General features: G+C 46.4%; 1 protein-coding gene across 8 annotated transcripts in view; it reads left to right on the top strand.

The window, feature by feature from the left end:
• Window positions 1-23239, top strand: part of LOC139577562 (microtubule-associated serine/threonine-protein kinase 2-like) — a 259047-nt gene extending 235808 nt beyond the window's left edge. For all 8 annotated transcript variants that reach the window (XM_071404646.1, XM_071404645.1, XM_071404652.1 and 5 more), the window contains 16 exons: window positions 129-230; window positions 2989-3290; window positions 3576-3784; window positions 4117-4255; window positions 4410-4542; window positions 5129-5294; window positions 5445-5669; window positions 6185-6294; window positions 6404-6558; window positions 6938-7245; window positions 15665-15874; window positions 16119-16345; window positions 16572-16694; window positions 16774-16913; window positions 17061-17254; window positions 17384-23239. In XM_071404646.1, the coding sequence (XP_071260747.1) occupies window positions 129-230; window positions 2989-3290; window positions 3576-3784; window positions 4117-4255; window positions 4410-4542; window positions 5129-5294; window positions 5445-5669; window positions 6185-6294; window positions 6404-6558; window positions 6938-7245; window positions 15665-15874; window positions 16119-16345; window positions 16572-16694; window positions 16774-16913; window positions 17061-17254; window positions 17384-19479 (4839 nt within the window). In that variant the 3' untranslated portion in view covers window positions 19480-23239. The remainder of the gene's footprint in view (window positions 1-128; window positions 231-2988; window positions 3291-3575; window positions 3785-4116; window positions 4256-4409; window positions 4543-5128; window positions 5295-5444; window positions 5670-6184; window positions 6295-6403; window positions 6559-6937; window positions 7246-15664; window positions 15875-16118; window positions 16346-16571; window positions 16695-16773; window positions 16914-17060; window positions 17255-17383) is intronic.
• Window positions 23240-24631: the final 1392 nt, after the last annotated feature.

Genomic DNA, 24631 nt, shown 5'->3' with positions numbered 1-24631 from the left:
ATCATGTATAGACTAACACCATTCTATCTTTCCCTCTGAGGTGACTGTTGCCTATTGTGGCAAGTAGTACTGATGGTTCATACTACCAGTGTGCTCTCTAACTCTTCCTCTCTCCTCTCTGTGTCTAGGCTCACGAGCGCTCTGAGAGTGTGGAAGTCACATTTGTGACCCAGCTGGTGAGGAAGCTGATGATCGTCATCGCTCGGCCGGCACGCCTGCTGGAATGTCTGGTAAGAGGAACGAGAGGGGGGAGACGGGGAATTATCGGAGGTGTTTCCCAACAATGTTTCCTTCAAATGAATGAACATCTCACACCTACGTGCTTACCGGAGGGAGATTCGATGATGAATGTCTATATGACGGTTTTCAAGATGACACAAAAAATACATTTTCCTATTTTTCTCGTAAATTGGTTCCTATTTGCAAGTCAGTCATTTTCATAAGCCACCTAGCCATTTACTCCTAATTGTGTGGCAACTCAACCATTATTATTATTATTGTCATCTGTCCTCAGAGGCAGATGCACTGCACGTGCAACAGCCTACAACACATACGTTTATGTATCACCCATAGGAGCTCCCTCCCATCCATCCAGCCACCCAGCTCCGTTTCTCAAGCAGCCCAAGCATGCGGCTGCTCTCTGCCCAGCTAGGGAGAGGGCAATGGGGGTAGAGACGGTGCTTCATCACCCCCTCCTCCTCCTCCATGGCTAAGCAGCTGGAACCATCCCTCCACCTCATCACTCTCTCTGGAGCTGGGAGGTAGGGAGAGAATGACAGAGAGGGGGGTGGAGAGAGGGAGAGGCTGCCCCTGTGCTCACGTCTCTATTTTTGACTAATCACATGCAGCCGATCCTGTGACAACACACACGATGGGTTTTTACAAATGGACGTACACACAGCTTGGAGAGAGGTGGTGGTGGGGGTACACTGGGTGGTAGAATACATATCGGCGAGTCCAGATCGGAGGAGTCTGCAGTCACATGCGGTGTCCCACAGGGGTCAGTGCTGGGGCCTATCCTGTTTTTAATTTACATGCTCCCTCTGCTAAATCCTCCGAGATTATAACATCAACTTCCACTTCTACACTGATGATACCCAGGTCTACATTAACGCAAAACCGGACTCCATCGCTGCCCTAGCAAAACTCAGCAGCTCCCTAAAGGACATCAGGGCATAGATGAATGAGAATGTCCTCCAGTTGAACAGTAGCAATACTGAGGCTATGCTTATTGGGAAAACCAAGCAGGTCACCAGTGCTGGAAACATCTGCCCTACAATCAATGGCCAGGCCATCTACCTGTCCTCTGTCATCTCCAACCTAGGAGTCAGGTTTGATCCTTCTCTGTCCTTTGAGGCCCACATAAAACAAATATGTAAAACATAATTTTTCCATCTTGAAAACTTTGCCCGAGTGATACCAATACTCTCCCACGCCTTCATCTTCTCTCGGATTGACTATGGGAATGCTCTGTTTGGGGGCCTCCCAGCCAAATCACTACAGAGGCTCCGACTAATCCAGAACAGTGCTGCCAGGGTCCTGACCAGTACCAAGAAGTCTGACCACATCACCCTGATCCTGGCCCAACTCCACTGGCTCCCGGTCAACTACAGGATCGACCTAAAAATTCCAATGCTTATATTTAAAGCCTTGAATGGAATGAGCCTCACCTACATCAGCAACCTCATCTCAATCAGCGAGCCACCTCACACTCTCCTCTCCAGCCACTCCCTACTGAGACACGTCTCCGAACTATCGGGGACCGAGCCTTCTGCTACCTAGCCCCTCGCCTATGGAATGCTCTCCCTGACCATCTGAGAGCTGGTCTGGGTACCGGTCTTTTTAGCTAACATTCCTTTCCACTCCATGACATTGCCAAAGAGACTGCCTTTTTGGCAATCTCAACATTCAATATACAGCTGGATTTACAGCGGAGTTGCTCATTGGTTATTGAAAATAGCATTAATATTTTCCATGACAAGATGTGGAGCCTCTAAAATATAATTAAATTATAACAAAGTAAAAAATAAACATTTAGCTGTTAACTAGGCATGTTGTTGTATTTTGCTTAAAATCAAAGCTAAGAGGTTTTGTGGTTAGAATTTCAGTAGCATTTATTGCGGCATGTATTTAGGTAGAGAATTTAGATGTGCGCTAGCAACTTTTGACAGATTGGTTTCGTCTGGACAAACAAAACATTTTGCTTAGCAACCGCATACCAACGTGTTCTGTGGAGAGAGAAAAAGTTATGGAATTACAATATTTGGATAATCACTGTGATTGGAGGATAGATGTGAGGGTTATCGAATCAGGATCAACTCCTCTGTTCTCTATAGCTCATTAATGATAGAATGTTCACATTTGAAGATGACAGAAAGGCCAGTCTCTTTGGCAATGACAAGGAGTGGAATGTTCGCTAAAGAGACTTGTGCTCAGGCTATCTGAGAGCCGCTCCTTCACTCAGAGCTTTTAAAATGGGCCTTAAAACCCACTTCTACAGACTAGTCTTTTTCAGTCCTAGTCCCAATATAAAATGTATTTAGCACCTTGCCCAATATTGCTAATTTACCTGCCTTGATTCTAAATTAATGTTGTTCTCATTGTATATATATGTTTTTTTTTCCTCAGTAAAGCTTTGAGATAACTCTGTAATGAAAAGTGCTATACAATTACATGTATTATTATTATTAGAAAGTCTTTGTCAGACGACAAGGAAATAAAGGAGTGTTCACATACTATACAGTACAGTACAGTGCTGTTGTGGATTCTTTTGCAGTACATTCTCATTACCTCCTCTTGATTATGCGCTCCTGATTTGTGCTGTGGTTGAGCCAGTGAGCCACAACACAAACAAACAAACAAACGCACACATTCCAACCTGTATTGCATGGGCTGAATGACGTTGGCTGATTATAACACCATCTTCTCTAATCCCCCTCTCCTTTCCCTCCCTCTCCCCTCCCCCTTCGGTCTCTCCCTGGTGTACAGGAGTTTGACCCGGAGGAGTTCTACCACCTGTTGGAGGCAGCAGAGGGTCATGCCAAGGAGGGCCAGGGCATCAAGTCAGACATCCCCCGCTACATCATCAGCCAGCTGGGTCTCACCAGGGATCCCCTGGAGGAGATGGCCCAGCTGAGCAGCTACGACAGTGGGAACCCCGACACGCCAGAGACAGACGACTCTGTGGATAGTCGAGGGGCCACGGTACCTGTTGTAGCTCCCCCTAAAATCAAGGCCCCACGGGAGGAGGACTTTGAGAACATCAAGCTCATTAGCAACGGGGCTTACGGGTAAAGGCAGACAGCCAGAGAGGCAGGCTTGTACCTTTATAAGACAGTAGATTAAGACTGAAGCGTCCCCATGGGTTCGTTAGCCCATGGCAATGACGATAATGATCATGATGGTTCTAACACTGTTGGCCACCCTTTAATTATTTATCTTCTCTTCCCCTTCTCTCTCTCTCACCCCTCTCTCTCCATTTCTCCAACCGCTGTCTGTCTCTTTCTCTCTCTCTCTCCCTCCCCCCTCTCTCCCTCTTCTTCCCTCCTCTCTCCCACAACCATTTCTCTCTGCAGGGCCGTGTTTCTGGTGCGTCACAAGGAGACGCGTCAGCGTTTTGCCATGAAGAAGATCAACAAGCAGAACCTAATCCTAAGGAACCAGATCCAGCAGGCCTTTGTAGAGAGAGACATCCTGACCTTTGCAGAGAACCCCTTCGTGGTCTCCATGTTCTGCTCCTTCGAGACACGCAGACACCTCTGCATGGTCATGGAGTATGTGGAGGGTAAGGGCTGATCATACGGCTCGTTTAAACACACAAACAAGCAAGCAAGCAACAATGGACACCTCTGTATGGTCATGGAGTATGTCGAAAGTAACAGCTGCTCATACGCACAGTTGACATACATCAGGGCTGGCCAACCCTTTCCCTGGAGAGCTACTAGTTATGCAGACTTTTGCTCCAAACACACCTGATCCAGCTAATGAAGGTCCTGATGAGCAGCGGCCCCCTTCTTCCTTACACATTGTGTACACACTGACACCGTTTCTTCCAACTTCATGTTTGTGAGTGGGGGGTGTATGTGTACTGACTGTCGTTGCCTCTGCCCTCCGCAGGTGGTGACTGTGCCACCCTGCTGAAGAACATTGGGGCTCTGCCTGTGGACATGGCACGCATGTACTTCGCTGAGACCGTGCTGGCACTGGAGTACCTCCACAACTATGGCATCGTACACAGAGACCTCAAACCGGACAAGTAACACACACAAGAAGGCTGTATCTGTCTTGCAACTTCATTTTGATACTTCGTGGGCTTTAATACTTCACCCGCTATAAGCGTTATTCACCATCTCATAATGCTTCCATCTCTCTCTCTTTCTCTCTCTCCTTCCCGTACTTCCGTCCTGCAGTCTTCTGATCACTTCGATGGGCCACATCAAGCTGACAGACTTTGGCCTGTCTAAGATCGGTCTGATGAGCCTCACCACTAACCTGTATGAAGGACACATAGAGAAAGATACCAGGGAGTTCCTGGATAAACAGGTACAGGAGAGTCACCTCTGGCGCCCAACCCATAACACGCTAACTCTGTCACTGGTCACTCAATCTTCCCTTATGTATAACGACGTGCATGACAGAAGTGTATGACGATGTGTACAGGTATGAGAACGAATGCAACATTTTGCCGTTAGAGTGTATCAAATCAAATCAAATGGTATTGGTCACATACAAGTTTAGTAGATGTTATTGCGGGTGTAGCGAAATGCTTGTGTTTCTAGCTCCAACAGTGCAGTAATATCTAACAAGTAATATCAAACAAGTTCACAACAATACACACAATACACACAAATCTAAAGTAAAGGAATGGAATTAAGAATATATAAATATTTGGACGAGCAATGTCTGAGTGGCATAGACTAAAATACGGTAGAATAGAATACAGTATATACATATGAGATGAGTAATGCAAAATATGTAAACATTATTAAAGTGACTAGTGTTCCATTATTAAAGTGGCCAGTGATTTCAAGTCTATGTACATAAAGCAGCAGCCTCCAAGGCACGCGTGCTGCTTTCAGTTCTCTCCTTGCCTATACTTGACCCTTCCCCTCTGTGTGTGTATTACCAGGTGTGTGGTACACCAGAGTACATCGCCCCAGAGGTGATCCTGAGACAGGGCTATGGGAAGCCAGTAGACTGGTGGGCCATGGGGGTCATCCTCTACGAGTTCCTGGTGGGCTGTGCCCCTTTCTTTGGAGACACGCCAGAGGAGCTCTTCGGACAGGTCATCAGTGGTGAGTACCAGAGATGACAGGAGCCCATTAACACAGGGGTCTGTATTTTTAACAGAGGAAAAAAGGACAGAAAAAATAGAAAACTGTGTTTTCTAAACGAATGTGGAAAAATGCATCTGACTATACAGTTTCTGCTCTCTGTCTCTGTAGATGAGATCATATGGCCAGAGGAGGAGGAGGCTCTTCCTAACGATGCCCAGGACCTCATCTGTAAACTCCTCAGACAGAACCCTCTGGAGAGGCTGGGTACAGGCAGTGCATTCGAGGTGAAGCAACACCGGTTCTTCTACGACCTGGACTGGAACAGTCTGCTGAGACAGAAGGCAGAGTTCATCCCTCAGCTGGAGTCAGAGGAAGACACCAGCTACTTTGACAGTAAGTCACACCTATTCTACATGATATACAGTGCATTCTGAAAGTATTCAGATCCCTTCCCCTTTTCCACATTTTGTTACTTTACTGCCTTATTTTCTGAAATGGATTAAATTAATGTCATGTTTTTGCTTTGTCATTATGGGGTATTGTGTGTAGATTGATAAGAGGAAAAAACTATTGAGTCAATTTTAGAATAAGGCTGTAACGTAACAAAAATGTGGAAAAAGTCAATGGGTCTGAATACTTTCCAAAGGCACTGTAGACGTACCTATACTAACACCCTGAACCTACCCTGCTATTCCTCTACTCACACTCCATAGTCATTGGAATAATAGAATACCGTTTAAACAGTCGCTGTACTTCAACATAGAGCTTACCCGTCATAACTGCTCTACACACGCTGATTCTATCTTCCAGTCTCCGTGTACCGTGTCATGAAAATGAGTTTGTCATGTAACTTAATCTTGTTTTCCTCTTTTTTCTCTCTCTCTCTCTCTCTCTCTCTCTCTCTCCAGCCCGTTCAGACAGGTACCACCACATGGACTCTGAAGATGAGGACGACACTAACGATGACGATCACGTAGAGATGCGCCAGTTCTCCTCCTGCTCGCCCCGCTTCAGCAAGGTAAACCATCGCTCGCACACACACACACACACACACACACATTCACACACAACCGCCATTGCTGCAAATGTAATCACTCCGTGTACTCGATGTAATTAAAACTGTGTAGGTGTACAGCAGTATGGAGCGTCTGTCCCTCCATGAGGAGAAGCGGGCCCCCCCGCCCACCAAGCGCAGCCTCAGTGAGGAGGGAGGAGAGCGCATCGACAGCCTCAGCGGGCTCAAGTCCAGAGACCGCTCCTGGCTGGTGGGGTCACCTGAGATGTGAGTATAGGGGCTCTTCTGCGCCCAGCAAACCAAAGCCTAATTTACTATAGTGTATACTAATTATTTAAGTCTTCCACTATAGGAGGAGGTGTCTGTGTCTTGCATCAAATTAAATCAAATGTTATAAGTCACATGCACCGAATACAACAGGTGTCGACCTTACGGTGAAATGCTTACTTACAAGCCCCTAATCAACAATGCAGTTAAAAAAATATGAGTAAGAATGAGAAATATCACCAACGACAGAACTGTAGCCTTATAGATTCTAAATCCCTAGCAATTTACTTAGTTAGGGTAGTTGACACAACCTTTTGACAAACACAATATTCGGTATGTTCTGCATGTGTAACACCCCTCCTGTGTCTCCCTCCCACAGCCTGCGTAAGCGTCTGTCCGTCTCGGAGTCGTCCCACACTGAGAGTGACTCCAGCCCTCCTCTGGCGGTGCGTAGACGCTGCTGCTCCGCCATCATCGAGATGCCACGCTTCGCCATCTCCTCGGAGGAGGAAGGAGGGGTGGCCCCCAGTCGTAAGAGCCCCAGCCTGCTCAGCCAGACCCCCGGGGGAGTCAGGGGCCCCCGCAGTGAGGAGCTGCCCCTCTCCATCCCAGAGCTCCCCATAGAGAGAGAGCTGAAACTGGTCGAGTCCCCCATCACCAGCCAGCTCAGCAGAGCCACAGTCACACGTCAGTACTGGCTAAACAATATACTCACTCTATAGATGGGTGTCTGCTTTGATTCCATTCACATGACCAGGGATGCAAACTAGTCATCTTTCGGGTTTATGTGACCTACGTGAATCGTGTAGATCTTTTTTTTTGGGGGGGGGGGGTATTGGATCACTACTGGCTGTAAGCAAATGCGTGATGAGCGTTTGAAGCAATACTGGCTGTATCCAAGGCTCAGCCAATCGTTCACATAACAACAAAATGCAGCACGTGACTTAAGAGAGAAGAGACATCCAATTTGCTAGTTACAGAATCAGCGTGCGAAGAGGTAGGTGAGAAGCCTGACCACTGAGACGGGGGTGAGAAGGTGATGAAGCGTACTTCATGAGCTGTATGCGAAAAACAACTGTCATTTGGAAAGTTTGAGGTGAGGGAGAAAGTGTGGTGCAACAAATCAATCATGTTAGCATTGTTAAGTATCTTGCTATAGTAGCTGGATCGAATTAACGTAAACTCACTCACTTTTGTACATCGCCTTGGTCCGTACAATTGACCTTATTTTAGCGCCCCAAAAACGTAATACTTCCAGATCAACTGTAATGTCAATACCATTGTAAAGCACAATTTCTCCCCTTTCCAACAGAATTCATGCCGAGACCTCCACGCTGCACATTTCTGCATGATTGAAGAAGGCAATGAGCTCCTTCGGGTCTATTTAAAAATGGCAGGTGGGGAAGTGAAACTAATGCGTGGTAGTGAGAAGGAGAGGAGATGTGTGGGAAAACGCCTTTTTTTCACTCGATCTGTCCAACTTATCACCTTATCGCCTCTAAAATGTAAATAAAACACTATAAAGAGTTTATAATGTGTCATTACATACCTATTTGAAGGTTTGTGTCGAATTTGAATCGGGTTTTTAGGGCGGTGCTAAAGTGATCTTCAGAAGTAAACAGCGGCTTTGAGAGTGACGATCGCTTACAGTGATGACGCAAAAAATGACTAGATATCCCCCCTTACCCCCGTCACTGTCCATTTCTTGTTTTTAAACGATGAGAGAAGTGCTACACCTGGTGGAGAGAGCTTGTAAGACAGAAATAGTTGCTTTATGCGTGCTGTACGTTACGACATGACACGTCACGATGTAACGGAGGGTCCGTTTTTTCAACTTTTCTCCAGTACTATAGAGCCATTACCATGTCGATCAACGCTTGAATAGAAACGTAGTTCACACCCCAGATTTTGAAGTCAACACAGTCGCTACAGTCCCATTAGTTTTCTTTGCAGCCTCGTTTGAATGCCGCGATGGCGCACATTTGTACGGAATGGGGTGAGTTTACGTTAACGTTATCCGTTAGCTAGCCAGAGAAATGTTGGGCAACATTAGCCAACTTAGCTGATCAAATAATTTTGTTTATTGTTTGAAAATTAGCTGGCTAATAAGTCAGACAGCTAGCTAGCTAACGTTACAACATCAGATTAGTATATTCGCTATAGTATTAACTGGTATACGACTCATTGCCGTTCTTCAAGTTATAACGCGTTAGTTGAATGGACCCTGGCAATCTGTGTGAAATGTTAGCTAGTTAACGAACTAACTACTATCTGTGAACTAATGTTTCCCCTCTACAGTGTGTGGTTAATTTTCAGAATATGATCTACATGATCTGTGTGTAAAATAAAAAGTGGTTAATGTGAACCTAACTCACAGCTAAAAAAAATATAAGGAAAGCAATCCAATGTTATTTGCTGCCTAGACTTTACTGCAAATGACACTCAAGTCTTGAGAAAGAACAATACACTAATATTGCAGTTAGCCATGACAGCCTTCATAATAGAACGCTTGTGACCACACACATATTGCACTTGTGGAAAAAACATCTTAAAGTAGAAATAGAATGAAACAAACAGGCATTCTATTTTTACTCTATTATAGTGGCCATTATAGTAGACATTGATCAAGTGCACAAAGCTACATGTGTGCACAAATAACGTTCACTGAGTAAAAAAACAAATGACCCCCCCTCACTCATACAACATTTTTACTGTCAAGTTCAACACAACAAAAGCAATATCTTTGGGCTACACTGCACATTATTACATTGTACACTTTCTGCCTGTGGGACATCCCTTCTACAATGTGCCAGCAGAGCATCATACCCTTTGTTGGCATAACTGATCTCTTTCAGGCAGAGTACACCTGGCATACCCCTTTTAATCCACTGTATTGAAAGAGGGAAGTGTGTGGCATTTCTTTCACTTCTATTGGCATCCAGCATAAGCCAGGCCCAGCTCCAGCTACACTTGTTCCCTGAATCCACTTGTTTATTAACTGGTATACGACTCCTTGCCGTTCTTCAAGTTATAATGCGTTAGTTGCTTAATGGACCCTGGCAATCTGTGTGAAATGTTAACTAGTTAACGAACTAACTACTATCTGTGAACTGCTGTTTTCCCTCTGCAGCATGTGGTTCATTTTCAGAATGAGAGAATTAGGCGTTGCTTGTTAAACAAGTGGATTCAGGGATCAAATACACAAAGAAATGGTTAATTGGCTAATTGGTTAATTGGCCACAAAATCTATTTTGCAATGGACATCTCAGTCTCCGGACTTGAAACTCATTGAAAACCTGTGGTTTGAATTTATGAGGGCAGTCCATAAGCGCACACAAAGGATATCAAGGATCAGGAAGGATTCTGTATGGAAGATCCCTCTCAATGTGTTCTCTAACATTTTAGAAAAAGGCTCATTGCCGTTATCCTTGCAAGGTGAGGTATTGAAAGGTATTGAAAACAGGGGTGTACATTTTTACCCCTAACCTTTTTGATAAAAAGATGATTACTTGTCAAACAGAATCTCTTTCTCTGAGCAATTGTATTAGTATAAAATATAACAATATCCCAATTGTTTTAGCATACAATATAGCTCAGTATTTGAATACTTTTTTTATACAGTCATTTTTGCTCATATTTGTCAAGGGTGTCAATCATTTCAGACCCCACCGTATATACACATAAACTCCCCTCCATATGTATTTGGACAGCGAAGCTACATTTTTATATTAGGCTCCAATATTCCTGGCATGCATTAACTACATCAAGCTTGTGACTCTACAAACTTGTTGGAGCATTTGCATCCTCCCCATAAAAAAAAAAGTATTGAATTACATTTGAAAAATAACACCCTTGCCTTTCGTGAACTAACACTCGCGTTTACATTTTTTTCCCTACTAGCACTGACTTTGCTGATAGCTACTTTAATGAGGAAAAATGTACTTACTACGACTGTGATGTGTGGTTGGCTCACCAAGCTATCTTAAGTCGTTCTGGATAAGAGCATCTGCTAAATGATTCAAATGTAAATTTTTGGGTTGTGTTTTGGATGATATTTTTCACAATGGAAACTGAATGGTGAATAATACATCGTGCCATTTTGGAGTCACTTTTATTGTAATTAAGAATAGAAGATGTTTCTACATTTGCCATTTTAGTCGTTCAGCAGATGCTCTTATCCAGGGCGACTACATTTAGTGCATTCATCTTTTTTATGGGAGGCGGAGAGATAAGACTGATGTCTTATTTAAAATTCTTATTTAAATAAGACCGAGATGTCTTATTTAAAATTCTTATTTAAGATACTCTTCTACAATCATGTGGATGCTACCATGATTATGGATAATCACGAATGAGTCGTGAATAATGATGAATGAGAAGATTACAGAGGCACAAATATCATACCCCCAAAACAGTTTTAGTTGTATACTCTGAACTGCATCTCACTTTTCATGATTTATTCATGATTTTGTTTAAATCATAGCATTATCAGGATTAATTTAGAAGTGTTCAGAAACGTCTTATCTACTCACTTAAGCCCTATTCACACAGGTTATGTAATTATTACCCGGGCATGTCTGTTTTTCCAGAGGATGATTCGGACAGGATTAGTTTTACCAAACTGCCCCGTCTAATTATTTTTATCTTCTCATTCAAAATGTACCGTTATGACGGAAGCATTTTGCTACACCCGCAGTAACGTCTGCGAAATATGTGTATGTGATCAATAAAGTTTGGTTTGATTTGGAGTCTGTTCTAGGCTTGAAGATATTTCAACTTGTCTAGATATGGCCTAATATTGTCAATAAGAACCATTCATTAATTCATTCATTAACGGACGTATTTTTTGAATTGATCAATTCATTGGCACAATATCAGCCACTTAACCTTTTAAAAGAGAAATAGGCACTGAGAATATTGACAGATCACTCATCTGTAGGCTATGTGCATAGCACTTTGTTTTAAGCATCAACTTGTTCCCATGTTCAAATCAAATACATTTTTATTTGTCACGTGCCAAATACAACAGTGAAATGCTTACTTACAAGCCCTTAACCAACAATGCCGTTTTAATAAGTGTTAAGTAAAAAAAGAAATAACAAATAGTTAAAGAGCAGCAGTAAAATAACAGTAGCGAAGCTATATACAGGGGGTACCGGTACAGAGTCAATGTGCGCGGGGGCACCGGTTAGTTGAGGTAATTGAAGTAATATGTACATGTAAGTAGAGTTAAAGTGACTATGCGTAGATAATAGAGTAGCAGCAGTGTAAAAGAGGGGGTGGGGGGGGGGACATTGCAAATAGTCTGGGTAGCCATTTGATTAGCTGTTCAGGAGTCTTATGGCTTGGGGGTAGAAGCCTGGTATAGAGGGTTTCTGGGATAATGGTGTTGATGTGAGCCATGACCAGCCTTTCAAAGCACTTCATGGCTACAGACGTGGGTGCTACGGGTCGGTAGTAATTTAGGCAGGTTACCTTAGTGTCATTGTGCACAGGGACTATGGTGGTCTGCTTGAAACATGTTGGTATTACAGACTCGGTCAGGGACAGGTTGAAAATGTCAGTGAAGACACTTGCCAGTTAGTCAGCGCATGCTCGGAGTACACGTCCTGGTAATCTGTCTGGCCACGCGGCCTTGTGAATGTTTACCTGTTTAAAGGTCTTACTCACATTGGCTATGGAGAGAGTGATCACACAGTAGCCGGGAAAAGCTGATGCTCTCATGCGTGCTTCAGTGTTGCTTGCCTCGAAGCGAGCATAGAAGTTATTTAGCTCATCTGGTAGGCTTGCGGCTCTGCTTCCCTTTGTTGTCTGTAATAGTTTGCAAGTCCTACCCCATCCGACGAGCGTCGGAGCCGGTGTAGTAGGATTCAATCTTAGCTCTGAATTGAAGCTTTGCTTGTTTGATGGTTTGTCGGAGGGTATAGGGGGATTTCTTATAAGCGTCCAGATTAGAGTCCCGCTCCTTGAAAGCGTCAGCTCTACCGTTTAGCTCAGTGCGGATGTTGCCTGTAATCCATGGCTTCTGGTCGGGGTATGTACGTACAGTCACTGTGGGGACGACGTCATCGATGCACTTATTCATGAAGCCAGTGACTGATGTGGTGTACTCCTCAATGCGATCAGAAGAATATTACTGGAATATATTCCAGTCTGTGCTAGCAAAACAGTCCGGTAGTTTAGCATCTGCGTAATTGGACCACTTCCTTATTGACCGAGTCACTGGTGCTCCCTGCTTTAGTGTTTGCCTGTAAGCAGGAATCAGGAAGATAGAATTATGGTCAGATTTGCCAAATGGAGGGCGAGGGAGAGCTTTGTACGCATTTCTCTGTGTTGGGTAAAGGTGGAGCAAAGGTGGTCTAGAGTTTTTTTCCCCTCTGGTTGCACATTTAACATGTTCTTACCCAAAGTGTGACCAGCACCTGTTAAACACTGTAATACCCCTCAAAACACAGCAATGTCAATTCGCACTGGATAAGTATTATCAGAGGACCTTGGAGTTTGCCAAAAAACAGTAGGTTATTCTGTCAGGAATTATTACTCTCCCGCCATGTGAAAATGACTGACATGGCAGATTCGGGCGGGACTAAAATTACAGATGTGGTGTTTTGTGCTCGTGCACATAATTACTGTACCCGACCTCCCCCAGTAAAACTAATCCCGTTCAAATAAGGCTTTAGAAATAAAATGACTCCAGTCATCATTCAGTTACTATTTGGCAAAATACACTGAGTGTACAAAACATTAGGAATACTTTCCATGACTTAGACTGGCCAGGTGAATCCAGGTGAAAGATATGATCCCTTATTGATGTCACTTGTTAAATCCACTTCAATCAGTGTAGATTAAGGGGAGGAGACAGGTTAAAGAAGGATTTTTAAGCATAGAGACAATTGAGATATGGATTGTGTCTGTGTGCCATTCAACGGGTGAATGGGAAAGACAAAATATGTATGTGCCTTTGAATGGTAGTAGGTGCCAGGCGCATTGTATTGAGTGTGTAAAGAACTGCAATGCTGCTGGATTTTTTCCACTCAGTTTCCCATGTGTGTCACGAATGGTCCACCACCCAACGGACATCCAGCCAACTTGACACAACCGTGGGAAGCATTGGAGTTAACATGGGCCAGCATCCCTGTGGAATGCTTTCGACACCTTGTAGAGTGCATTCCCCGACGAATAGAGGCTGTTCTGAAGGCGAAAGGGGGTGCAACTCAATATTAGGAAGGTGTTTCTAATGTATTGTGCACTCAGTGTAACCCAAAACAAACTGCCATTCCAATGAGTTGCAAGGAATCATGGACCACTAGTTATATTTTATTTAGCAGATTATTTTATCCAAAGCAACTTACAGGCATGCCTGCATACATTTTACATGTGGGTGGTCCCAGGAAGCAAACCCACATTCCTGGCATTGCAAGTGCCATGCTCTACCAACTGAGCCACACAGGGCCACAAATAAAAGGTGTCATTCTGAACTGTCACCTCAGGAAACATTTAATCTCAAATCCAAAATTCTGGAGTATAAAGCCACATTTTTGCTTCACTGTCCAAATAGATATACGCTGCAATATGTCGTGTCTTTGGCTATGCCGGATTAAGTGATATGACATGCTATTCTATAAAATCCTTTCTCCGTAATTAATATTACCTGATTGAGCTAATCATGTAAATGTAATTAACTAGAGAGTCGGGGCACCACGAAAGAATATTTAAAGAGCTGTTATCTTCCGAATAAACTCTTAAAGACCTAGTAATATTTTACATCAATAGCAGTCAATATTAATCGTCACCTTAATTCAGTCTCATTTGAAAGTTGTAAATTCTTGGTTATCTTCACGAACCCTGGCTAACAAGTTGAATCAGCAATACAAAATTGGGTTTAATTATGTATTTACTAAATACCTAACTAATCACACAGAATTACATATACACAGAATGAATCATACCTTGATTACAAATTACGTCATAAAGGAAAACGTCCCTAGCGGGCGGAACAGATATGACAGCTGGTTACACAAAAGAAAAGGGGCTGGGTTTGAGTGAAAGAGCGGGAAGACTGAGGAACAAAGGGCGAAGCTGTGCTATCGTAAATACAGTATCTTATGCATTCTAAATTACCGCCCATTTGGAAAAGGAAAATGCAATAAATATTTACTCTGAGCTGCGCTTCGGTAGCCGAGTCCTTTGTCCTTTGAAGAATTTCTCTGGTGGTCAATTGGATACGTTGTAGTAACGTTGTTGTGTGGTAGACGGGATACGCTGTCTGTTCTTTCCTAGCCCGCGTTTGCAGCTGCTGTTGCTAACTCAACGGCTAGGAGGTATCACTTCTGTAGTGAATAAGAGTGCAAAGTTCATACCATTCGCAACCAAAGCTCACACAGAGGTTGGCTTAGTTCTGTAGTTGACATGTTAGTCCTTTTAACGCAGAGGCTGCAGACCTCACGTACTTGGAACAGGAGGTTACATTTTCGTCAAGGCTTTATATATTGGAGCGAGAAGGGTGTGTCTGAAAAGTTTATAACCCATGTCTCTTCACAGGGGCGGGCCCCTGGTTGAGCAGAGCCCTAACCTTATGAAAACCCAAATCTCTCATTTGGAAGCTAAAATTAAATTGAATCTCTTCACCAATAATTTTATTTTCAAACATTTAAATTGAACAACAATTCCATGTGACTCCGATAACTACAATGTGCAGACTTTCCACTGTAGAGTTTATGTCATCCTATCATTGATGAGAATGTCCCAGAGGGCAACTGAACTGACATAATATACATTAAGTACCACCGCATATGTTCAATTGGTCGGATTACCAGAATATAGTTAATTTCCCCCCACCTTTCTGATGTTCCCAGAATCTCTATGTTAACCAAGGGGGTTTCAAATTTCACATCAGTAGGGTAGAGAGAGGAAAAAAGGGGGGAAGAGGTATTTATGACTGTCATAAACCTACCCCCAGGCCAACGTCGTGACAAATAGAATTACATATTGAACACTGATTTATAGGTGCACTTAAAAAATGTTGTTGCTATTTACCTGGTACTCTATTTTCTCTATATTTACCTCTCTATTCCTCTCCTCACTTCCTCCCTCTCTCTCTCCATAGCGGGTAGTTCAGGAGATGTGTGGGAGCGTGGTACAGTGTCGGGAGTAGACAGCTCTACCTCTACCCCTAAGGCAATCAGTGACCTGGCAGTTCGGAGGGCCCGCCACAGACTGTTGTCTGGAGACACGGACAAACACACCCAGTCCAGACCCCTCAACAAGGTCATCAAGTCTGCCTCCGCAACTACGCTCTCACTCATGATCCCTCCAGGTACACATGGGGGTGTGTGTGGGGAGGGATAATTAGTGTGTGTGTTGTGTGGGCGCGTCTGAGTACTTTTTTCAGTGTGAGTGTGTCTGTTTGCATTTCTTTCTGTTTTGGGGTTATTGGATCTTGGTCTTAGTATTCAAAACTTGAGGTAAAACTGTTGGTAATATAATACAGGTGTGTATGTATATTCTCTATTTACTACTGGTCTGATCTCCCCATCAAATCTCCTCTCCCCTCTCATTAGACCACCATGGAGCCTCCCCATTGGCCAGCCCCATGTCACCCCACTCCCTCTCCTCCAATCCCTCATCCAGAGACTCCTCCCCCAGTAGGGACCTTTCGCCGGCCGTAGCCAACATCAAGCCCCCCATCATCATCCACCGGGCGGGCAAGAAGTACGGCTTCACCCTCCGGGCCATCAGGGTGTACATGGGAGACACGGATATCTACACCGTACATCACATAGTCTGGGTGAGTAGGCCCAGACAATACTGGCTGCTTTACGCTTATTGCCTTAAACTAAAAGAGATTTAACACTACTGGTTATCCGGTTCTTCATCTGATTCAAGGACAGTGTTACCAGTGAGTTGCCAGTGATATGTTGTGTATTTTCAATCTCTCTCTCTCTCCATTTTTCTCTCTCCCTCTCTCTCTGTCTCTATCCCTCTCCCTCCATCTCTCTCTCTGTCTCTCTCAGCATGTGGAGGAGGGTGGTCCTGCCCATGATGCAGGGCTGAGAGAAGGAGACCTCATCACTCATGTGAACGGGGAGGCTGTCCACGGCCTGGTCCACACTGAGGTGGTGGAGCTCATCCTCAAGGTACACGCACGCACACACACACACACATACACACACACACTCTAGCTTCTGTCTTATGTGTGTTGTGTCTTACCCTCAGAGCGGTGGTAAGGTGTCCGTCTCAGCCACGCCCTTTGAGAACACCTCCATCAAGGTAGGCCCCGCCCGCAAGACCAGCTCCAAATCCAAGATGGCGCGTCGCAACAAAAAGACCAAGACCAAAGATGGAGGCCAGGAAAGGTTGGTCTCTTAGCTGAGTGATCTCACACACTTACCATGCACCGTTCCTCTCAGAAGTCATGGTAGATGGAGCATAAATTCTGTTAAATGGATTGTTTGTTTGTGTCTTTTTAACTCTTCAGCTGTGTGCGTGTGTGTTTTCATTAGCAGCGGCAAGAAGAGGAACTCTCTGTTCAGGAAGATCACTAAGCAGGCGTCTCTGCTCCACACCAGCCGTAGTCTATCCTCTCTCAACCGCTCCCTGTCTTCTGGAGAGAGTGGACCAGGGTCTCCCACACACAACCTGTCCCCCAGGTCACCTACACCTGGCTACCGCTCCACGCCTGACTCTGCACACTCTGGTAAGATACACACACACGGGGCCACAAACACAAACCTTGCACAAGGTCTTGGAAGAGGTCATAAAAGGTGATGATTATAAATGCGTAAAGGTCTGACTGTGCGTTTCTGTGTGGGTTGTGTTTTCTCAGTAGGGGTAAACTCGTCTCAGAGCAGCTCTCCCAGCTCCAGTGTTCCTAACTCCCCAGCCAGCTCTGGTCACATCCGGCCCAGCTCCCTCCATGGCCTGGCCCCCAAGCTCCAGCGCCAGTACCGTTCCCCTCGACGCAAGTCAGCCGGCAACATCCCCCTATCCCCCCTGGCCCGTACCCCCTCCCCCACCCAGCAGAGCACCTCCCCCCAACGTTCTCCCTCCCCCCTGCCCAGCCATGCTGTGGGCTCCTCCTCTATGGGCCAGTCCTTCCCCGTGAAACTCCACTCCTCCCCTCCTCTGGTCAGGCATATCTCCAGGCCCAAGAGCACTGAACCCCCCCGCTCCCCACTCCTCAAACGAGTACAATCCACCGAGAAGCTAGCCTCCTCCCTCTCCTCCTCCTCCTCTCCCTCTGCGTCGGGGGCCGGAGGTGACAAGAAGCTGCCTGTAGCGGTGACGGGACGTAAACACAGCCTGGATATCTCGCACCAGGAGTTTAAGAAGGAGATGCTTCAGAGAGACCCCAGTCTGCAGAGCCTGCAGGAGTCAGCTGGGGAGAGAGAGGGGGTGCTGGGGGTGGGGACAGGGGTGGGGGGTCGCGGTGGCCCCGTGGAGATGGGCAGCCTGCAGAAACACTCCTCCTCCAGCAGGAAGCTGGGGCGTCAGGAGGGGGACGTCGGACCGGCAGCCGGGTCCCTGGGGCTGGCCCCCGGGAAGAGCAAGCTGAAGGACAAGCTGTCAGCCATTAGACAGGACCGGGCTGAGAGGAGGGAGTCACTGCAGAAGCAGGATGCTATCCACGAGGTGGACTCTTCAGAGGACGAGACAGACGAGGGGTCGGAGGACAGCCAGGACGGGAGGGGCAGGAACACCTGTACTTTCACCCCCCCGCTGCTCCGCCCCACCTCCGTCATGGCCACCGCCCCCCGCACGGGACCCGGGGGCACCCTCCCCTCCCTGTGTCTGTCCCCCTCCTCCACCCTGCTGCCCAGCAGAGCCACCATACCCTCCACACTCCCCGAACATAAGCCCACTCAGAGTGCTCCTTCGCTGGGAGGGAAAGACAGCGGCTCAGCCTCCTCAGATGACTGTGGGAGGAGAGAGGGGAAGGCTCCAGACCCCAGCTCCAAGTTCACCCAGAGCCCCCTGTCCAGCACCTTCGCCACACCCGGCAGTGCTTTCATCTCCATCAGTAAGGACACCTTCCTGAAGCCTGCTGCTCCATCTTCACATCAGGAATGGAGGAGCCCCAAGCTACCTGAGCCCAGAGGGAAGAGCAGTAGTCCTGGGTTATGGAGTGAGGAGAGAGACTCTGGCCTGGAGGCCCCCAGATCCAGCCCCACTGGATCCATAGATGGCAGATACATAGCCCACACACCCATCTCCTCCCCAGGCATCACCAAGGAGAAAAAGGAGGCAGACAACCGGAGGCAGGCTGCTGCTGCCGCCGCCGCTGCAGCCTACGCCACCCCAGCCTATGCCATCCCTAGCCCCCCAGCCCAAGTGTCAGGGTCAGAGAGTGGGATGGACAAGGTTGTGTCCCAGCTAGCCACTGTGGCTAAGAGCTTCCTGGGGCCCGTCAAACTCACCATCCCTGGGGCCAAGGAGGCCTTTGAGAGGGCCAAAGACCAGAACCAGAGACCCTCCGACCCCCCTCACCCCAAGGCCACACCCGACTCACCCCTTACCACTACCACCACCACACCCCTCTCCCCCTCCCCCTTTAGACACCCTGCTCCTCAGCCACCGCCACGCCTGTCCTCCCAGTCTTCTCCCCGGCAGCCCTCTTACAAAACTGAGCCAGCCCCCCCTCCCCCTCCACAGAGGAGGGCCTCCCCTCCTAAAGACTGTGCCCCGGGGCCCCAGGACCACCCAGAGAGGCCGTTGATGGGGTTACGAGGCAGTAGGGAGACTCCAGCCATTACAGCTGTTTCTGCACCAAGGCAGGGGCCCACCAACACACCCACACCCACCCAGACCCCTACTGCAGCCTCAGAGCAGCGCAAGAGGCCAGACCCCGCGGCCCCACGGAGACCCAACCCTGCCTCCGCAGCCTCCACCCCACAGGACAAAACCAGCAGCAAGAAGACGTAGCAGAAAACAAGACTCAAGAAACACCCATGACAATACAGACTGCTGGCACGAGATTTTAATCTTAATCCACAAACAACTGCATGTTTGGGAGAAAATAACAATTTATTCAAAACTCTTTGCAACACACAAATCATTATGAGAGCGAGCGAGAGCGAGAAAGAGAGAGATGTCCATTGGGGATAGATCTTTGCCCTGACTGTGTATGTCCCAGAGGCATCCGGACTCGCTGTGCATCTCTTGTTCTTCTTATTCCCTGTTTTATCATTCAGACACGGATTAATGTTCCTGTGAAGTCAGTCTGTGTTTGTTTCCCCCTGCAAAGAAACATGGGGGCTAGAAATAAACCGTGCTAGTTCACTGATCCACGGGGAAGGATTAACAAACGCCCGCACGAATGGTTTTTCTAGTATACTGCCTCGTTACCTTTCACCTAGTAGTTCCGGTAGTCTGACGTGCGTTCTTAGCCAGCCAATAGATCAGGTCGTGCCTTATAAACAAAATGGCATCCCACCCCACCCTGCCCGCGTGTGTCTCTAGCCGTCCGTGACTGAAAAGGGTGTATCTCAGCAATACAAGTAGCGTATGCTTCGCAATCAGTATAAATACATTACAGTCTGTTAATGAAACAATCTGCATTGCTCACGTTTACACACTCAGCAGTTTACAAAAGGCAAATTACATTGTGTGTTATTATTATTACTCCCTCATGGTCTAACGCTGCACTCTGTCTCTCTAACAGTATAATACTGCAGACTGGCTAGAAAAGCCTCTAGTCCCTACGTAACACGCTATTAATTAAGCGGCTGTCAATGTCTATTAAAGCAGCGTTTTGTATTGTATATCACAGCGTTCCATGGTAAACTCCTTCCCCATCCGCTCCACTGGCCCTTCCATGACTTTAGCTGGACCCGCCAGTGTACTGAATAGAGCTCTATGTGGGTGTGAGCATGTGTTGTGGTAGCTAGGACACCCGCCTAGCCATTCACCTTGTAACTGCATGATAGCCTCACCAAATCTACACCCTCTGACTCCAGGGACATGTTTTTAATGATAAAGGACTAATAGGTGGTTCATATCACAGCTTTACATAGGGTGGACTACAGGTGAGGTGGGGAGGGAGGTTCAGTGATCCGGTCACAGACTGCCTGGGGACAACTGATCAATCTGGTCCTGATTTGATCGCATCTTGTTTGGTCAACTACACAGACAGACGCAGTGTTGAGATACGAGTCAAGTGGTTAAAGATGAGGTACTGTAGATCTTTTAAAGAGATTTGGGTTTGTGTACCAGGCAGGAGCTCAATTACCCAGACTCCCCGGTGACTGAGGCAGGAAGTCCGCTCGCAGGTCTGTTTACAGGCCAGTCAAACGTACTACAGTAGGCACACCAGCCATCTATAAACTATATTATGACAACCAGTGGTTCGCCACATCCAAATGGACCATTATCTTTATTTCTAGCCCCTGCGCACTCTGTTTTTATCAGCCACTAAAGGTGTTGATTTGACTTTGTATCTGGACCAACTTGCTGTGTTCTCTGTGTTATGCCTCTTATCCTGTAAAGCTAGCAGACTTTACTTTCTATATGCGTGCAAGAGTATGTATTGTCGTTTGGCTGTCAGATGTGTATATATACGAATATTTAAAGGTCTGTTTTTGTGTGTGTTTTAGTTAGGGTAGACTTTGTTAGTTACCCCTGTTAGTACTGTCTGTCCCTGATAGGCCTGATGCTCGACTGATGTCTCAGTTGGCCTATAGGGTCGGGACGGGCCAGTAGGGGCGTGGGCTTTGCACAACACTTTTATCTCTGTCAAATGGAAACGCCAACTAAATAAAAGGGCCAATCAGATCCCTGGCTTTTAGGTCAGTCACGACAATGTCGACCAATCAATGAGCTGAACAACCCTATGTTCTTGTGTGCCACTGCTCTGTGTGTGAGTGTCCGTGAGTGTGTCTGTTAGTGTGTATTCATGATGCAAAACTATGGCCATGTGACTACCTTCCTCATACATCAAAATTATTTGGGTGTGCGAGTTCAAATCTCCCTCTGTATGCGTGTCAGTCCACAGTGTGTCCTGCGAAGTTTACGTTGCTGTTGGAGATGTTGCAGAGAGCAGCTCTGGGATGACTGAGGGTGAGACGGGACTATATCCGTCTGGTGTCCTAATAGATACTGAAGAGGTCTGTGTTGTCAATACCTAACCCCAGACAGACAGACAACCCCGTTGGCTGACTGACTGTGGCTTCCGATCGATCTGTGTAATATGTTTACATGTTGTTCTATCTTTCTCATCCGGAATCCTCTGTGCCACTTGCAATCAACCCCTGTAGCAGAGAGTGATCATTATCGATGCCAACAGCTTTCCACATGCTAAAGTTACCCCGGATTATATCAGGGTGACTAGCTTGTCGTGGTCTTTACATACACATTTTAATGTAACCTAACCACTGATGTACCACAGACAATGTTAATGTGGAGGAACAGCACATCGTGTTTAAGGTTGGGCCCTGGTCAAAAGTAGTGCACTATACGGGAAATGGGGTGCCATTTCAGCAACATCCTAAATCACCTGCAGTGTGAATAGTTGTCTCCTCTAGTGCAGAAGGATCGAGGTGAGAGAGGTAGATTAGTTAGTGAGGTATAAGCCTCACGGAGGCCTCACACCTGCTGTCATTTGTCACAGGGACATATCGGCCAAGCTTGGCGCTATTATTTAACCACTTGCATATCACCCAGGCATCCTCCCGTCTGGTAGGCTCTGCTGGTGGTCCTGTCGTTATTGCTACACGGACAGCTGCTATTCTCTCTGATCAATATGAGTGCCATCCTCCACCACCCGGCGCCAGCCTCACCATCCCCACAGCAAACACTTAATGTTGTATCACACACACACACACACACACACACACACACACACACACACACACACACACACACACACACACACACACACACACACACACACACACACACACACACACACACACACACACACACACACACACACACACACACACACACACACACACACACACACACAGTCCCATGTGTGATGATGATAGTCCAGCCATCTGTCTGAAAGTCAAGTCAAGTGTCAGTTTCCCTGGTGGAGTCATTAATCTCTAGCCCGGGGCTGTGTGCTGTTCCCTGCTCCTAGCACACACACACACACACACAGCAAATCCAGCCAAACAAAACACTACCTACGCCTAGCCTGGGACCGTCACCTCCGATTTTCAGCTAGGCCTCCCCTAGAGCCCGAAGCCACGGTAACCACCCGCCATAGGGGCACTCCCTCTCTCTGTTAACCCTGTGTGTAACCTCCACCCTGGACCTCCCAGTGTTTTAACCTCACTAGATGTCTAAAGACTGAGATCCATCCAGGATGTGTTTTTACTGTATCCGCAGTGTGCAGAGTGTGGCAAAGCCCATAGCAGTGTCAGGGCTGTCTACTGTCAGTGTGTAGAGACCAATGCCACTCAACTGAACTGAAGGTAGAAAATACAATTGACTCTATACTATGGACTGGACTTCTGGGGGTTTTCGGTCAGTATTTTAATGGATGTGTGCGATCCTTTTGTGTGTACAGTGTGTTTGAAGCTGAAAAGTGTGAAGGAGAGGAGTGAGGTTCTGCCGGAGAAGGGTTCAAAAAAGATTGCTAGAGTAAAGCCAGTGAAATATCTTTTTATTTCCTGTTGTGGTAAACGCATGTTGTTGTTAATCCTACCTTATCTTAATAATAAAGTTTTTTTTAATGTAACTTTGTTTTGATATGCGATTGTTTATTATTGTCACTATTTCCTTATGAGTATAGTATGAGATGATGATCTGTGGTGCGTGGTGGACCTCTGGCGTAAGATAAATACAGTAAGTACTCTTCATTTTCACCAAAATGATCAACAATGCCATAAAACAATCTATTGTTGGGCATTTGACACAATAGTGCTTTTAATATTCACATACGTTCCCTTTTACAGTATCTGACATAACGAACTGAAATCACCCTTTGGATTTTACCTCCAATAAATGTCAGACGGAAGAAGAGTGTTGATAAATGGACGACAAGTGAAACCGTACTCCTGTCCCTGCCACCACTTTAATAGATTACACATACGCCTCTTTACCAAGGTAGCAGCACTCTCTCTTTTTCTGCTTGGGAAAATCTCATAAAAAATCGAATCATTAAAATTGCCCTTCCCTCTGAAGCGTTTATTTTTAAGCGATTTGTCCCAGTCATGTCCACTGTCCTCCGAGGGGTAGAAATGACAGTAAATTATCTGTAAACTAATTTTCGTGTTCTTTATCAGTAAAGTGGCCTGCCGTCTGTTAAGTCAAGTGAGGCGACAGTAATGCTCTGTAAATGGTATGGTCTGGGGGTTAGACCAACTGTCTGTCTCTCTCTCTCTCCAGCCCTTCTCTGGAAGATTTCTGGCCTCTTAATGGTCTTGAGAGACAGCTTGAAGCAGGGCTGCAGTGCATTTTACCCAGGCTAATGTGTACTGCAAGCCTCGCCACACCGCCAGGGCCAGAGACGCACGACAGCCAGGGTTCAGGGGTCAGAACGGCTGATTTAAACGACGCCACAGCCCGGGGATAATTGGGTCCCTTTTCGCCTCCACTTCCCCATCCGTCCATTCCTCCATCCATCCATCAATCCATCCATAGGGACCTGTCAGAGTGGAGGTGTAAGAGGGAAGAAGGGAGGAACCTCTGGGGGATGCCAGCACACAGCCCATAGACGGTAGTGAGCTGCACTCTTGACAGTGAACAATACCCCCCGGCCTACACCGACACACTACATACACACAGGGTGAGAGCTAGAGCTGGCTGGTTGACAGCCAGGCGGTGCGGGTGATCGCCTCTCTGACAGAGCTCTACATGACCGGCAAATGTATTCCTGTCGGTGTGGCAATAGGCAGGGCCACTGCCATCCTGACAACTGACAACCTACCGGGGGAGGGGGGTGGAAGGGGTCGATAAGCTCTTCTTTGTTGTTCAAGTTTCCCTTTTTCCTACCACCCTTAGTCCCTGTAAACCAATGGTTGTTTTCTCTAAGAAGAGGAAAAAAAGTGGTATCTCTTTCTCCCTATTGCCACAGGACTTTATCTGTCTTTTATCATACAGAGACACTGGGTTGTTCTAGATCCGTTCT

The sequence above is a fragment of the Salvelinus alpinus genome, chromosome 6 (assembly GCF_045679555.1).
Source record: "Salvelinus alpinus chromosome 6, SLU_Salpinus.1, whole genome shotgun sequence".
NCBI classification, from domain to species: Eukaryota; Metazoa; Chordata; class Actinopteri; order Salmoniformes; family Salmonidae; genus Salvelinus; species Salvelinus alpinus.
The sequence above is the reverse complement of the archived record's forward strand: the minus strand, read 5'-3'. Positions and strand labels throughout refer to the sequence as shown.